The sequence below is a fragment of the Diplodia seriata genome, assembly GCF_021436955.1.
Source record: "Diplodia seriata strain FDS-637 chromosome Unknown scaffold_2, whole genome shotgun sequence".
NCBI classification, from domain to species: domain Eukaryota; kingdom Fungi; phylum Ascomycota; class Dothideomycetes; order Botryosphaeriales; family Botryosphaeriaceae; genus Diplodia; species Diplodia seriata.
Window position 1 is genome coordinate 1,873,365 of NW_027117309.1, and position 14,569 is coordinate 1,887,933.

Here is a 14,569-nt window from a genome sequence, read left to right on the forward strand (position 1 = left end):
CCGGCTCAGGCCCGAGGGCGGGCGGGAGCCGGCCGGGCCGGCGTAGGAGGGGTGGGAATGGTGGTGGGAGTGGGAGTGGTGCGGATGGTGTTGCGGGTGCAGGCGCGCTTGGTCGCGGTCGTAGCGGCTGCGCTTCTCCGGCGAGCCCAGGACGTGGTAGGCTTCGCTGATGCGGACGAAGCGCGAGGACGCGGCCGGGTCGCCCTTGTTGCGGTCCGGGTGGTGGCGTTTGGAGAGGGAGTAGAATTGGCTGGTGGTGGTTAGTTTCTTGGTTGATTGGGGGGGGGGGGGGGGGGGGAGGTATGGAAGTGGCGGAGGGATTGCGATTTCGATTGATTTGGCGGGTGGTCTCTTCATTCCTTTTTCTTTTTTTGGGGGGTTTCTTACCGTTTGATGTCTGCTGCGCTTGCGCTAAAGGGGAGCTCGAGCGCTTCGTAATGGTTCTGCGCCTCAGCGTTACCGTGCCGGGCTGAGGCGTGGAACTGGCGCGTGCCGCTGCTGCATTGTTGTCGCCGGCGCGCTGCGAGCAGCTGATGGGGGTTTCGCGGAGAGAGTGCAAGGCGTGGCATTCCTCATTCTTGGCTCATGTGTGCGGGGAGACTCTGGCGGAAAAATGATTGCGGTGGTAAAGGCTCAAGGTGGGCGGGAAGAGGGTAGGAGTAGTTGTGTGTCCATGATGACGTCTCCGACAGCGGAAGTGCACAGGGTATTGCGGGCGCGGTCCCGCCAAGCAAAGCGGGCCCGGAGCATTGGTAAAATAGGCCATCTTATCTTGATGTGGCCGCTGAAGTTATCTGATGAATGTGCTCGGAGTTCACCAACACCACTCAACAACACTATATCATATCCTCGATGCTAGAAAAACGTTCTATAGCCATACTAAAAGATATAAAAATTACTTGAAGTCTTATAGCAGCGATGGATGCCGCAGTCTTCCCGCAGTCGGTGGTTCACCGCGGAGTGGGCCGGCAACAACTTATTTGACCGTGGCGGCCGTGTCTCGCCATGACCCATTCGAGTCAATGAAGATAGACAGTCCGTTGTCGGCTACCAGGCAGACGCGTCCTTATCCTCTCAGAGCCGCCTGTCCGATTTCCGGCAGGATATAAGAAGGTCGAGCGCGGGCATTCACAGCCTTAGAGCTCAGGCGGACGCCGGAAGTCCGTTCGAACGCCGCGCCGCACGGGCCATTATCAAGATGTGCTGCTCGCCTCTTAAGCCGCTGCCCCACCAATTCCAGAGCCGACAACCCTCTCACACCAGACAAAATGGCAGCAGCAGCAGCAACAGAGGGGATCAAAGACCTCAAGTGTAGGATATTCCGCGCCCGCTTTTCCAGTCTGAGAAAGGTACAATGTGCTGATATGACGTAGTGGAGGAGGCCAACGGCAAGCCCGCCGAGGGCGCCCCAGCCAACGGCGCGCCTGTGAATGGCGACGCCGAGAGCGACGATGAGGAAGGAGACGACGCTCCTGCCGACGGCGCTCCCACTGGAGGTTTGCGCTTCCCGACATCCGCCCTCTTCCAGCTCCCCGTTCGATCCGCGCATGTCTGACAATAAATAGAAGCGAAGAAGAAGAAGAAGAAGCCGAGAAAGAAGAAGAAGAAGGGTGGTGCTGGCGGTGGCGCGTCCAAGCAGTCAGACCCGCCGCGTGTGCCCGTGTCGCAGCTGTTCCCCAACGGCCAGTACCCCGAGGGCCAGATCGAAGAGTACCGCGACGAGAACCTGTACCGCACCACCAACGAAGAGAAGCGCCATCTCGACCGCATGAACAATGACTTCCTCAACGAGTACCGTCAGGGTGCCGAGGTCCATCGCCAAGTGCGCCAGTGGGCCCAGAAGACCATCAAGCCGGGCATGACCCTCACCGAGATTGCCGAGGGCATCGAGGACGGTGTGCGCCACCTGACCGGCCACCAGGGTCTTGAGGAGGGTGATAACTTGAAGGGTGGAATGGGCTTCCCTACCGGTCTCAGCTTGAACCACTGTGCTGCGCACTACACGCCCAATGCCGGCAACAAGATGGTGTTGCAGCAAGAGGATGTCATGAAGGTCGATTTTGGTGCCCAGATCAACGGCAGAATCGTCGACAGCGCCTTCACTCTGGCATTCGACCACAAGTACGACCCGCTGCTGCAGGCTGTGAAGGAGGCAACCAACACTGGCATCAAGGCAAGCATTGACGACAGTATGGGCAGGGCGTGTTGGCTGACTGTGGACTAGGAAGCTGGTATTGACGTCCGCATGTCTGACATCGGCGCTGCCATCCAGGAGGTCATGGAGAGTTACGAAGTGGAGCTCGACGGCCAGACACACCAGGTCAAGTGCATTCGCAACCTCAACGGCCATAACATCAACCAATTCGAGATCCATGGCGGAAAGAGCGTGCCCATCGTCAAGGGCTCCGACCAGACCAAGATGGAGGAGGGCGAAACATTTGCCATCGAGACATTCGGAAGTACCGGAAAGGGTTACGTCCGGGACGACGTGCGTGCTCCCCGTTTTCTACGCGAAGATGGCTGAAACTGACTACTCCGCAGATGGAAACGTCGCACTATGCCAGGCGCGTCGACGCTCCCAAGGTGGCGTTGCGCGTCTCGTCGGCCAAGTCGCTTCTCACGTCCATCAACAAGAACTTCGGCACCCTGCCTTTCTGCCGCAGGTACCTTGACCGTCTGGGTCATGACAAGTACCTCCTTGGTCTTAACAACCTTGTCCAGAGTGGCATCGTCGAGGCATACCCTCCGCTCTGCGATGTCAAGGGCTCCTACACTGCCCAGTTCGAGCACGTGAGTATCTCTCAGTCAGAGATCTTTCACCCGGCTTTAGCTAACCGTCTCTGTAGACCATCCTCCTCCGTCCCAACGTCAAGGAGGTCATCAGCCGGGGCGATGACTACTGAGGAATCATGCACCATCGTTAAAATTTCTGCATTTGTTTTGGGGTTTCACAGGATATGCCAGATGATTGACTTGACGAAAAGTACATCAAGTGCATGCGAAGACGAACGGATAAGCAAAAATGAAAACTTCAAGCGACACACATGCGCTACAGCTTCTCGTTTCTTCTCTTATCATTATGTTTTCCTTTGCTGATATCGCTGCCACTGACTAGTTCGTCGGCACTCACACCATCGGACATGCGCAGCAGATAGCCTTGATAGATGGGCGCCAATCCTCGTTGCATGCCCCGTTCTGACGCCTCGGCATTGTACGCCGCAATCAAGCTGCGGAGAAGGGGCTGACTTCCGGATGACGACGATGACGCAGCTCTAGCCTCGACGGCTCGGAGGAAGGCAGCATCTTCGCGGTTCAGCGGCGGCAGGGGCAGCTGGAAGTCGGCGCTGTACTCGTCACTGGTGTCGGCACGAATACCATGGTCAGGGAAGAAGTCGTCGTTATCGCCGGCCATTATAGCTCGAGTGCTTGGCCTTTCGAGTTGGTTGGCGGGATAATATTTTTTCCTCCTGTTCCTGTCTGCCTCTGCGATCGTAGATGTATGTCGTGATGATGCTGAAACAGAGCGGATGGTGTTGTTTCAGGTTATGCACGCGGGGGAGAGTGGGATGCTGTGGCGGGGTGTGATTGTTGCGGGTGAGACCAAGGCTTGAAAGAGGTGATGGAGGCGGAAGTAGCCGTTGACGGAGCAAGCCGACCTGTTCAAGGCCGAAGGGCGTGGTGGAGGAAAGGGCGGCATGAGGGCGACCCCGCCGAGGGGCGTTTGCGCCGAGGGTCGGGCTTGCATGTGGTGGGGCACGTCGGATGCACGCCGCCTCGCTTTCCCACCATCCACAATCCGCGCCCTACGCACTGCATTAACCGGAGACACGCGGGAATATTCTTCCGCCGACTCTTTCCTCAATTGGCCTATCCCAAGAAGGATCCACGCGACTTGCCCCATTTCGCATTCCTTCCTGACTCGGCTCACCTTGATCATCCTGCCTCGTCTATCTTGGGAATCACGTCTTCTATCTACCAGATATATAAACCTTCCCTCAGTCCTCGCCCTCTCTCCCCTCACCCCTCCTTCCTCTTCCACCTTCCACTTCCACCTCAAGGAAGACGAAGACCCAGGCTCTACCCTTCCCCGCAGCTTCCACCAAGTCTCTATGATCGTTGCCGCTGCCGTCCGCCGATTCTCACCCTCGACCGCCGCACGCCCTACTACCGCCGCCATCTCCCGAGCTCGTCGTCCGTTGGCTTCTTCTTTGCCTCCTCTTTCATCTACCTTCACCGGTACCCAACGCAACCGCTTCAACCAGACCACCATCAGAACCATGTCGTCCGAGCCCCAGAAGTTCGAATGGCTCATCATTCTGCCCGACCAGGACGGCGCCCTCCCCCGCCGTATGGAAGTTAGGCAGTAAGTTCCCAACAACACATTTCCCCCAAGCAGCCCCTCCCCCACTTTCGACCACAAAAAAACTCTTCCTTTCCACACCGTCAACCCCGAACACAAGGAGAAAAGGAAAACAGAAAAAAAAAAAAAAGGGAGATGAGAAGATAGAAAGCTCCCCAGGCTAACCTTATCCTCTCTCCCTTTCCGCGCGACGAACAGACAGCACCTCAGCAACCTGCAGACGTACCCGCCCGACTTCTGGCTGTGGGGCGGCGGCTTCCTCGAGGACGTGCCCAAGGAGGGCGAGCCGATGAAGATGCTGGGCAGCGCGATGCTGGCCTGGGCCGCCTCCAAGGAAGAGGTGCTGGAGAAGCTGAAGAAGGACGTCTACACGGAGAATCAGGTGTGGGATTGGAATAAGGTATGTGTGTGTGTGTGTGTTTTCCCCCCTTTTTTTGCTTTTTCTTTTTCGTCGATCTATCTCTCTCTCGCTCTCTCTTCCTTCGTCTTCGTTATGGTTCTGGATTTTGGTTTTGGGGGAGGGAGGTGTCTTCTGGCGTCGTGAGGTGGCATTGTTGGAGGCGGCGGCGGCGGCGGGCGAGGAGGAGGAGGCGTCGTCGTCGTCGTTTCGTTGGAAGTTGGCGACGCGGCTGGCTGGCTGGCTCGCTCGGGGGGTTGATGTTGGACGAGCGGCGGAGGGCAGCGCGGGATTCCCATCTTATACTGTTTCTTTCTTTCTTTCCCTTTTTTTTTTTTTTTGGCCGTTTATGTATACCTTGGCACCTCCATTCCATTTACACCTTGCTGCCCGGTCGTCGTTCAATCGAACACGAACACGAACGAAACAAAATAAATGCTAACTAACCGGTTCCAAAACCGCCGCGCACACACAGGTCCAGATCTACCCGTTCAAGAGCGCCATCAGGAAGCCTTTGTGACTTGCTTAGTAGTAGCAGTCCCGCCACAACTACTACAGGGGGGCAGCATGCTGTCTTCGGATAACAGGTTGAGAATATAGGATCTTTTTGCTCTCTTTTTTTTAGATTTGGTCATTCTGCCCTCTCTCTCCTGCTCCCTCTTCTCGGAGGGCTGGCTGCCTATATATATGACCCTTTCCCACCATGACGCAATTAAAGCTAACGAATGCAACTGCAATACTTACTTCTCGTCGCATGTCTTTGTGTGTATATGAGGACGAACGACTATGAAAGTGATGATATACATGACTTGTGGAGCTCGCTCGCTCGCTTGTCTCGCCCGTCTCTCGCGTCCATTCGGCTGTCCATTCAAAACCCCCCTCCTTCTTACTTTCGCCCACAATTGCCAACTTTTATAACGCCATGTAGAGAGAGAGAGAGAGAGAGAGAGAGAGAGAGAGTATCATGACCACTTGTTGTTTCCCATTCCTTTGATATCTATCATATGTACATACATCATCACACTTTGGGGGTGGGGGGTTTGTTCTATTTGCCCTAGGATCATAACCGTACGTATTCGTTAACCTCCCATTCGATTCCCTCAAAGCTTTACGAGGCGGGGGAGAAGGGGATCCCCACTCCCAACCATTGAAAAAAAAAAAAGAAAAGGAAAACATCTCATTTCACCCCCGGAATCGAAGACGCCTCGTTCGCGCCCAACTCCTCCTCCTTCCATCCAGCCGACTGCGCCGCCACACCACCACCACCACCACCGTTCACTGACGCCGGCCCCCCGTTCCCACCACCAACCTTCCTGCCGCCCTCGGCGCGCTTGACGCGGCACCACATGCCGACGTCCTTGTCCCAGATGAAGTGCCAGACGACGCCGACCCAGCTGCGGTGGCGGGGCAGGGGGTCGTAGAACTCGCGCGCGATGCGGTTGAGCTCCCATAGCCGGCTCCACGGCACGGCGGGGAAGTCGTGGTGCTCGTTGTGCAGGCCGACGTTGTACGTGAAGAAGTTGAGGGGGCCGTAGTACGAGAAGGTCTCGGGGGGAGGCGCGTCGACGGGCGTCTTCTTGTTGTGGGCATCTTGCTCGTTGTTGTTGTGGTTGTTGAAGACGTAGTGCTCGGCGATGAAGTGGCCGGCGCAGGGGTGCAGGGAGCCCGCGAGGAACGACGACGCGAGCAGGTAGACGAAGGGGTGCCAGGAGCCGGCCAGCTTGACGAGGGCGACGTCGAAGGCGACCTGGAAGGCGATGTTGAAGAGGTGGATGCGCGACACGGGCAGCTGGTAGACGAACATGGGGCGCAGCGCGTAGAAGAAGATTTGGAAGGTCGCGAAGAAGGCCTTGCCGAGGACCGAGTCGAGGACTACGGCCTCGAAGGCGGTGGGCAGGTCCGTGTCGAGGCCGTCGACGCCGAGCGATTTGTGGTGCGTGAGGTGGTAGGGCTGTGTTTTTGTTAGCCAAGAACTCGTTCTGTATTTTCCTCGCAGTTCTTGGGGTATTGGGGGTGTTTGTTTTACGCACCCTGAACGAGGCACTGTACGGGATGCCGATGGGTATGTTCGCGAAGCAGGCAAACAGGCGGTTCGCCATGGGCGACCGGAAGGCCAGGTTGTGCGAGATCTCATGGATGGCAAGGAAGATGTTCTGGTTCGCCGTGGCACCGATGATGTAGGCGGTGAGGAAGAAGGGCCAGGATAGGATGGGCGTGTCGCGGAGGAGGTAGGCGCAGGCCACCTGCAGCGAGACGACGCCGAGGACGATGTACTTGGTCAATGGCTCGGGACCGCAGAGCTTCGTGACCTGCAGGAGTGCATGTGTTAGCTCTGAACGTTGCCTGCGTAGGGGGGGCGAGCTTGCCTCTGGGTGCGCCTTGATAATGGCCATGCGCCGTGTCCGGTGCGGCTCCTCGGTATAGGTCCAGAAGAAGTCGGGCTCGGCATTCTTCGTCTTGGGCTCGACGGTCGTCGTGGTCGTGACCGACGCTGACATGGTGGGCAAAGGGAATGCAGAAACGAAAAAACAGAAATCGCACTGAGCGAGTGGAGGGGACGAGGTTGCGGAGGTACGACGTGGAGATGAAATTCGCGGCCGGGGCACGTATCGATAGGCGTAGGGTGACTCTGGCCTGAGCTGCTGAATTATCCGAGCCGCCACCGCCTGCTCCACGTGTGACCCACATGGCCCTGCATCAGCCCCATCCCGATCCGGATCGAGCGCTTCCGGCTGGCCTGATGGACAGATGATACACACGCTTTGTAGCTTCAGCATCTTGATTGGTCATTTTTCCACGTCTCTCCCAACTTTTCGATTGCACTCGGTACACTGGTCGATGCAACACATCGAATTCCTTTCTGTTGCCCCATTATGTGGAGCACTCGCTCTGGATCATTTTGGATCCCATCGATAGAAATCGTACCAATACAATTCAGACGCCAGCCCTTCCCTGCCTGTGGAAATGCCCGTGATAACGCCAAGATCATCATCCGTCGCTTGCCTGACATCACAACCCATCTGCTGCGCGGAAATTAAAGGCTGTAGTCGCCCTGCTCGAACTTGTCGACATCGAAATAGCGGGCCTGGATGGCGTTGCCGTTGAACACCCTACCATCCATGGCGCTGACGGCGCGCAATGCCGACAGCTCGTTCGTGAACTTCGCAAAAACCGGGACATCACCGCTTCCGGCGTAGCGATCAATGTAGATGCGCTCAATGCGACCACCCTGCGCGAGCTATTAACCATCATAGGGAATCGTTGATGCGGGGCTAGAATGCGAGAACTTACAGCCTTGTCGAGCTCCTCGCCGATTTCCTGCATCAGACTTCCGTCATCGAGTTCCTGCTGCAAGTCCAAACCGACCAGCATGTTGCTCATGACGACAACGGGACTCATCTTGCCATACTTGCCCTCCTCCTCGCTGCCCTTCGCCTTCTTACCACCGGTGATCTTGCCCATGCCAGCGGGGGTTGCCCAACCACCACCTTTGGCGTCAGCAAGCTTCTTGCGCTTCTCGGCCTTCATCGCAAGCGGTGTGATGATTCCGTTCTCATTGGCGCCCAGACCCTTGCCCTTCTCCCAGCCGTACTTCTCCATCATGCGCTGAGCGAAACCCCTCTGGCCAGGCGCTTTCGAGCGGGATCCATCTTCAGCGTCCCTGGCTGCCTCCTCCTCGGCTGCAATCTCCTCGGACAGCTTATCAGGCAATTGATCGGGCGGCGGGACGTTGTAGCGCACAGGTGCACGAGAGATGGATCCATCGGGAGGAGGGGGTGGCGGTGCTTCCGTCGGAGGTGGCGGCGGGGCACCAGTAGGCTCCTCAGGCAGAGGCGGAGCGCCCAGGCCACTCAGGCGCATGCGGCGGGCATAGGCATCTTCGCCACTGGGGTCGTCGGGTGCTTCAGCAGGAGCCGAAGGAACGGGAGGTGTGGGTGTGTTGAGGTCGGCGGGCGGAGCGAAGTTGTAGCTCTTAGGCGGAGCAAATTGAGCTAAGTCTGTGTCAGCTACGGAAAGTCTCAGGCGCGGGTGCGACCTACGCTTGATGCGCGAGCGCTGGTCGGCCTCCTCATCGCTCTCCGGGTATTCCTTGGAGAGCTCCCTCAGCGACCTGTGGCGATAGAGGAGGTCTTTCCACTCTCCAATCTCGCGCATCTGCTCCTCGCTGCCCTTGTACTGATTGTAGTCATTGGGGCGCGTGGGATCGTAGATGTCGTCCCAGTTCTGCTCCTGCACCTCGTAATTCTTCTTCTTTTTCTTCTTGTTCTTGCGGCCGCCGCGCTCTCTGGGCTGGGATGCGGCGTAGAAGCCGTTGTCGACAGGATCGCCAAGGAAGTCGGCGAGCGAGGCCTTGGAGGGTGGGTTTGCAGCCAGCGCAACAGCGGCGGAAGACTTGTTCGCTGCAGCCTGCGGGTCGGGCGAGCTTGAGCCCTGGGCCGGCGCAACGGGCTTGGGGAAGGCAGGCTTGGTCTTCTTCTGGGCCTGTACCTGGGGGCGCTTGGTGGGCTGGAAGCGGAGCGCTGCTGCTCGGGTTAACACGACGCTGCATAAGTCACTATTCTACATCTTTTCGAAAGCAGACGCGAGAGGCGCGCAATAGGTACCTGAGTTGATCTGCTGCTTCTTGGCGGGCGTGGCGTCCTGCTGGTCGTCGGCGCCAGGCTGCTGGTTGTACATGACGGGCGCGCTGGAGATTGTGCCGGCATTGGAGCCGAGCAGGTTGGCGAATGAGGACAAGCCCCGCGCAGGGGCGTTGTCGGCGTTGTCCTGAGCCATGGCGGCTGAGCGGGCCCGAGCAGACGCAGCGGGTGGGTGGTGGTGAGCAGAGTTGTGGGTGCGGAGCGGGAGTTGTCGCAGCTGATGGACGCGCGCAACCTGGGCACGCACGCGCGGGCTCCAGAAAGCCGGCACACGGGCGCGGAGGGCCTTGGTCTGTGCTCGGAGCACGACCCGCATGGCAATGGCGTAATCGGCCGCAACACGCTCACGGCTCGCTATCCCGACTTCTCCCTCCCAGGTCTGCCGACTCCCGTCCGATCAACCGTTCCGTTCGTGCACCGTGTAAATACTTAATACCCGTGCCCCCGGTCCGTTTCCTGTGGTGGAATCCAATTTACGGTCTCTCTCCCGTTCGGCGCGTCCCCCACCTATCGCCATGGCCACCACTCTTGCCAATGCCTTTTCGCCTCAGTCTCGGTCGACTGCAGTCATAATCCCCGGCAGCCCAGCCTTGACCGTCTCCTACCAGCAGCTGAGCGCCGAGGTCATCTCATTCCAGAAGAAGCTTGCCGCCCTCGGGATTTCCCCCGCCTCGGCCGTGTCCATTGCCCTGCCGAACAGCTATGAGTTCATCGTTTCCTTCCTGGCCGCCTCATGGCAGAGAGCCATTGCCGCCCCTCTGAACCCCGCCTACAAGCAGAGCGAGTTCGAGTTCTACATCGACGACCTCAGCTCTGCCGTCGCTCTCGTGCCCCGCGGCCAGTTCTCCCAAGACGCCCCTGCTGTCAGGGCTGCCAGGAAATACCAGGCGGCTATTGCCGAGTGCTACTGGAACGGAAAGGAGGTGGTGCTGGACGTTAAGGACCAGGGAAAACTGAAGGGAAAGGGGAACCAGAAGGTCGAGCAGGCCCAGCCCGACGATGTTGCCCTTGTGCTCCACACCAGTGGCACCACTGGCAGGCCTAAGGCAGTGCCCTTGACCCACCGCAACCTCACCAGGACTATGAGTACGTCACTTCCTTATCGAGTTGTAGAAGACCCGCATATTGGGCGACAGCCACGCTCATGTCTGAGGCATGCGGAGAGATGGCTCACTGAGGGGTTGCTCCCAGTGTATCGTTGACTGCATGCTTTAGACACGCATGTGTGACTGTACCTCTTGCCGGTGCTTCTGGCTTCTCAACTATATGCTAACAGGTGCACAGAGAACATCCAGAAGACCTATCAGCTCTCCTCTCAAGATCGCACTATGCTGGTCATGCCGCTGTTCCACGTGCATGGCCTGCTAGCAGGTTTCCTTGCCCCACTCCACTCCGCTGGCTCTGTCATTGTTCCCCCCAAATTCTCTGCCTCTGAGTTTTGGCATGACTTCAACGAGCACAAGGCCAACTGGTACACTGCTGTGCCCACCATCCACCAAATCCTGCTCAAGAACCCACCTCCCAACCCCAAGCCCAACATTCGCTTCATCCGTTCTTGCTCCTCCCCGCTCTCGCCCAAGATTTTCCATGAGCTCGAGAAGACATTCGACGCACCGGTCCTCGAAGCCTACGCCATGACCGAAGCAGCCCACCAGATGACATCCAACCCGCTGCCACAGAACGGCCCGCGCAAGCCGGGCAGTGTCGGCATCGGCCAGGGCGTCGAGGTCAAGATCCTCGACCAGGAGAGCAAAGAGGTGCCGCAGGGCAAGGAGGCCGAGATCTGCATCCGCGGCGAGAACGTGACCAAGGGCTACCTCAACAACCCCGATGCCAACAAGTCTAGCTTCACCAAGGAGGGCTTCTTCCGCACCGGCGACCAGGGCCTGCTCGACGAGGAGGGCTACGTCATCATCACCGGCCGCATCAAGGAGCTCATCAACAAGGGCGGCGAGAAGATCTCCCCCATCGAGCTCGACAACGTCTTGGCGCAGCACCCGGCCGTGTCCGAGGCCGTCAGCTTCGCCATCGCCGACGAGATGTACGGCCAAGACGTCGGCATTGCCGTCGTGCTGAAGGAGGGCCAGCAGCTCACCGCGAGCGAGCTGAAGGATTGGCTCAAGGACCGCGTGGCCAAGTTCAAGCTGCCCAAGAGGGTCTTCTTCACGGATATCATGCCGAAGACGGCGACTGGCAAGATTCAGAGGAGGAATGTCGCCGATGCCATGCTCAAGCAGGCAAAGGCGAAGCTGTAAAAAAAGAAAAACAAGGCGATATCGCATATATCCTGCACAACACTTGGAAGAATTTCAGAGTTTGTCGAAAGACCCTTTTGTTCATCTTTGCTTGTTAGATCGGTTTTTGTATATCCCTGTCGTTTTTAAGAGCACACAGAAGGGGGTGCACAGTAGATAGATCAGTGCACCTTACTGTACGCCTCAAGCCTCGCTTGTTTCCCACAATTGCCATGGCGTGTACAATGACTCATACACTGCGTCGTCATCTACGTGGTTCGTTTTCGTGAGCCAAAGCTTAGCTTCCCCGCACGTTTGATGTTTTCGTCGGCGGGCTGACCCGATGACCATGAGGCAGTCGCTCCGACAGCACCCGGCTGAAGGACAAGCACTTCCTTTTCGCCGTGGGACCATGCAGTTGCGGGTCCTCTGTCTTATCCGTTCGGTATTCTCGTGCTGATATGTGCGAGCGAATAGCCTGACAAGGGCGTTGTCACCTCCCGTAGAAGGCACCCCGACCGCGAGTATCCGAGCAGCATCCCTAAACAAATAAGACTTCGTCTTTGTATCGCTGTGTGCATGGCACTGGGTTGCACTACCCCCGCCGGCGCCGCGTCGAAGCTCTCATATCTACGGTGCGAGCCACCAGTGAGTGAAATTTCCCTCATCCTCGACTCAGACTTTTCGTTGGAGGAAAAGAAGCTTACTATCGAGCGTGGCAATCCGCGCGCATCCCTCTAGCGCCACGACAAGTCCTTTCTGGAGCCGGTAGTGGCGGGGTAGCTCTCCTTGGAAAAATCCTAGTCAATGCCCGAAACGTAGATAGTGGAGACTTGCGTTTCGGTACTGCGTCAATCCAATAAAAGGGGATGGCTTGGTCGCCAAACGCACGTTGCCTTCCCCGGTTCTCTACTAACTAGTGCTAGCATGCGTAGCATTTCCTATACCATCCATTTCTCCACAGTGGCTCACACTGGAATTCGTGTCTCGCCGCATGCCGTGGAGGATACTACGTCCTCTTTACGTGAGCAGTTGGAAGAAATGATGTGGACGCAGATGCATAGTTCGAATAATACACACAAAAAACCTCTTAGACGGAGAGCTCAACCGCCCACGCGGGTAAAATGCAGTGGTACCTGGGACACGATATCACATTAGCGCCTTATACGGGAAGATAGTCCGCATCTCAAGTTTTCTCCACCCCACGTCATCCTTTTGAGACCCTCCTCCCCGGGTCCACATCAAGCCAAAGAGCTCCACAGCGCAACACAAGCGCCCCTGAAAACTGCGGGGTCTCCGCATATTCCAAGGGCATCAGGCTAAAATTAGTTCTCGTTCCCATGCTTGAGGTTCCCCCCTCCCTTTCTGGGGAAGAAGTTGGTGTCAGCCTGTGTCAAGGCATCCACCCATTGGTGGTTCGGCTTTTGATTGCCAGCTGATATCAAATGCCTTCTCCCGCATCTCGAAAACAGTGAAGACAAAAAAAAAAAAAAGGATATCACCCAGAAGCCAGAAGAACCGACGTGTACATGCCCTGTCGAAGGAACGGCTTAGCTTGGGCACTACTGTACGTAACTGCCATACGGCTCCCCATCAGCCCCACCCAATTCTAGGCGCTGCATCTACTGCGAACTACTATAAACCTTCGAATCCTATGGCTCAAACAGAATAAAATTTCACAAAAGACTCAACTTTCGCCTCCCCGTCACAACGATTCAAACACTTGTTCTACACTTGCCCGGGCCATTCCCATCGCTGGTTCTCGTGAACTTCACATATGGTGGACCGCTCTTCCTCTACCAACATAACGAGCTGCTTTTCCTTACCACTCTCTAGTACGTTGGCAAGAAAGTAAATGTCCATGACGCAATGGCAATCACAGCGGTCGGCGCGGTCCGAAGCGGCCATTCGCGATGTCATCAGCGCCAGCGGCGAAGTCAAAGAAAAAAAAAAGCCTTACTCTTCCAGCTTATTCTTGAATTTTGTATTGTCGATGAAATTTGGCGATGGGCCGCCACACGAACTTGCTCGGGATCTGGTGATACTGGTAGATCGGCGACATGCCAGAGGTCCTAGGATCCAGTTCCGGATGTAAATGTGCGTATTTAAAGCGGACATTTGCATCCGAATCTTGTCTTCATCTGCCCATATGAGTATATATCTCTATGAGGCAGATGCGGGTGAACCTGGTTCTTTGTCATCTGCTGTGGCATGGGCAGTCCCTCCGGTTCGGCAGGCTCTACCCCGAAATCGAACCGCGGGTCATATACGGCGAAAGGTAAAGGTCTCCTGATCAGGGACGTTGAAGTCCAATCAGCCTCGCATGTGGCTAGCGACGGAAGAATTGCACGAGGCTCTGTTCGGTTGTCCGGTTGTTGGGACGTCAGCGTCCGTACGCCAATCGGCAATGTTGCCCTGTGCGGCGCGTGCGCTTGAACGCCAAAGACCACCAAAAAAAAAAAAATCTCGCGACCATCGACTGGCCAGGATTCGCGATGTGAACGACCACAACGGACTTGTTACAGACGGGCAAAAGAGAAGTGACCACGGCAGGGATCGATCGAGCCTGCAGTCTCTCGATTCGTAGTTAAGCGCCTGGCCATTGGGCCACGCGGCCAGTAAACTTCAGAAGCTGACTTGTTGAATCGACCAAGCTGTGCTGCTCGGTGATTGTTAGAACGACAATGGCGATTTCTGTTTATGAACCGTTAATTTCGCTTGCCGCAGGAAAAGGGATTCTGTTCAGGGGCAAGTTCAATTCTTGATATAGCAATCTTGAACCGTAGAGGGCTCCGAGGCAGCAGCACAGCGGACGACAAAAGAAGTGAGCCATCCTACATCTGCCTTATGGAGATAACGCACCATACCTATGTAGGCAGTCGAATCCAATATCTAGACGTATTTGAGACTCACTCGGTGGTCAAGATTTGCGATCACA

At 56.8% G+C, this 14,569-nt stretch overlaps 5 protein-coding genes and 1 non-coding gene across 6 annotated transcripts; 3 read left to right on the forward strand and 3 right to left on the reverse strand.

The window, feature by feature from the left end:
- Positions 1-1,268: 1,268 nt before the first annotated feature.
- On the forward strand, positions 1,269-2,903 carry MAP2 (Methionine aminopeptidase 2; the record flags this gene model as incomplete). Its single annotated transcript, XM_066773434.1, has 6 exons — positions 1,269-1,311; positions 1,374-1,496; positions 1,566-2,215; positions 2,273-2,488; positions 2,542-2,790; positions 2,847-2,903. The coding sequence occupies 6 exons, from the start codon at positions 1,269-1,271 to the stop codon at positions 2,901-2,903; spliced, it is 1,338 nt and encodes a 445-aa protein (XP_066636001.1).
- Positions 2,904-4,277: 1,374 nt separating this feature from the next.
- Positions 4,278-5,277, forward strand: SLS55_001947 (uncharacterized protein; the record flags this gene model as incomplete). The annotated part of the gene is made up of 3 exons (XM_066773435.1): positions 4,278-4,363; positions 4,559-4,760; positions 5,233-5,277. 3 exons carry the CDS (start codon positions 4,278-4,280, stop codon positions 5,275-5,277), a joined length of 333 nt encoding a protein of 110 aa, XP_066636002.1.
- Positions 5,278-5,934: 657 nt separating this feature from the next.
- DES1 (sphingolipid delta-4 desaturase) lies at positions 5,935-7,255 on the reverse strand (the record flags this gene model as incomplete). The annotated part of the gene is made up of 2 exons (XM_066773436.1): positions 5,935-6,708; positions 6,788-7,255. The coding sequence occupies 2 exons, from the start codon at positions 7,253-7,255 to the stop codon at positions 5,935-5,937; spliced, it is 1,242 nt and encodes a 413-aa protein (XP_066636003.1).
- Positions 7,256-7,791: 536 nt separating this feature from the next.
- On the reverse strand, positions 7,792-9,533 carry SLS55_001949 (uncharacterized protein; the record flags this gene model as incomplete). Its single annotated transcript, XM_066773437.1, has 4 exons — positions 7,792-7,995; positions 8,049-8,749; positions 8,798-9,280; positions 9,362-9,533. 4 exons carry the CDS (start codon positions 9,531-9,533, stop codon positions 7,792-7,794), a joined length of 1,560 nt encoding a protein of 519 aa, XP_066636004.1.
- A 379-nt stretch (positions 9,534-9,912) lies between these two features.
- On the forward strand, positions 9,913-11,652 carry SLS55_001950 (uncharacterized protein; the record flags this gene model as incomplete). The annotated part of the gene is made up of 2 exons (XM_066773438.1): positions 9,913-10,483; positions 10,682-11,652. The coding sequence occupies 2 exons, from the start codon at positions 9,913-9,915 to the stop codon at positions 11,650-11,652; spliced, it is 1,542 nt and encodes a 513-aa protein (XP_066636005.1).
- Positions 11,653-14,172: 2,520 nt separating this feature from the next.
- On the reverse strand, positions 14,173-14,248 carry SLS55_001951. The gene has a single exon. It is a non-coding gene; the product is annotated as a tRNA-Arg (tRNA).
- Positions 14,249-14,569: the final 321 nt, after the last annotated feature.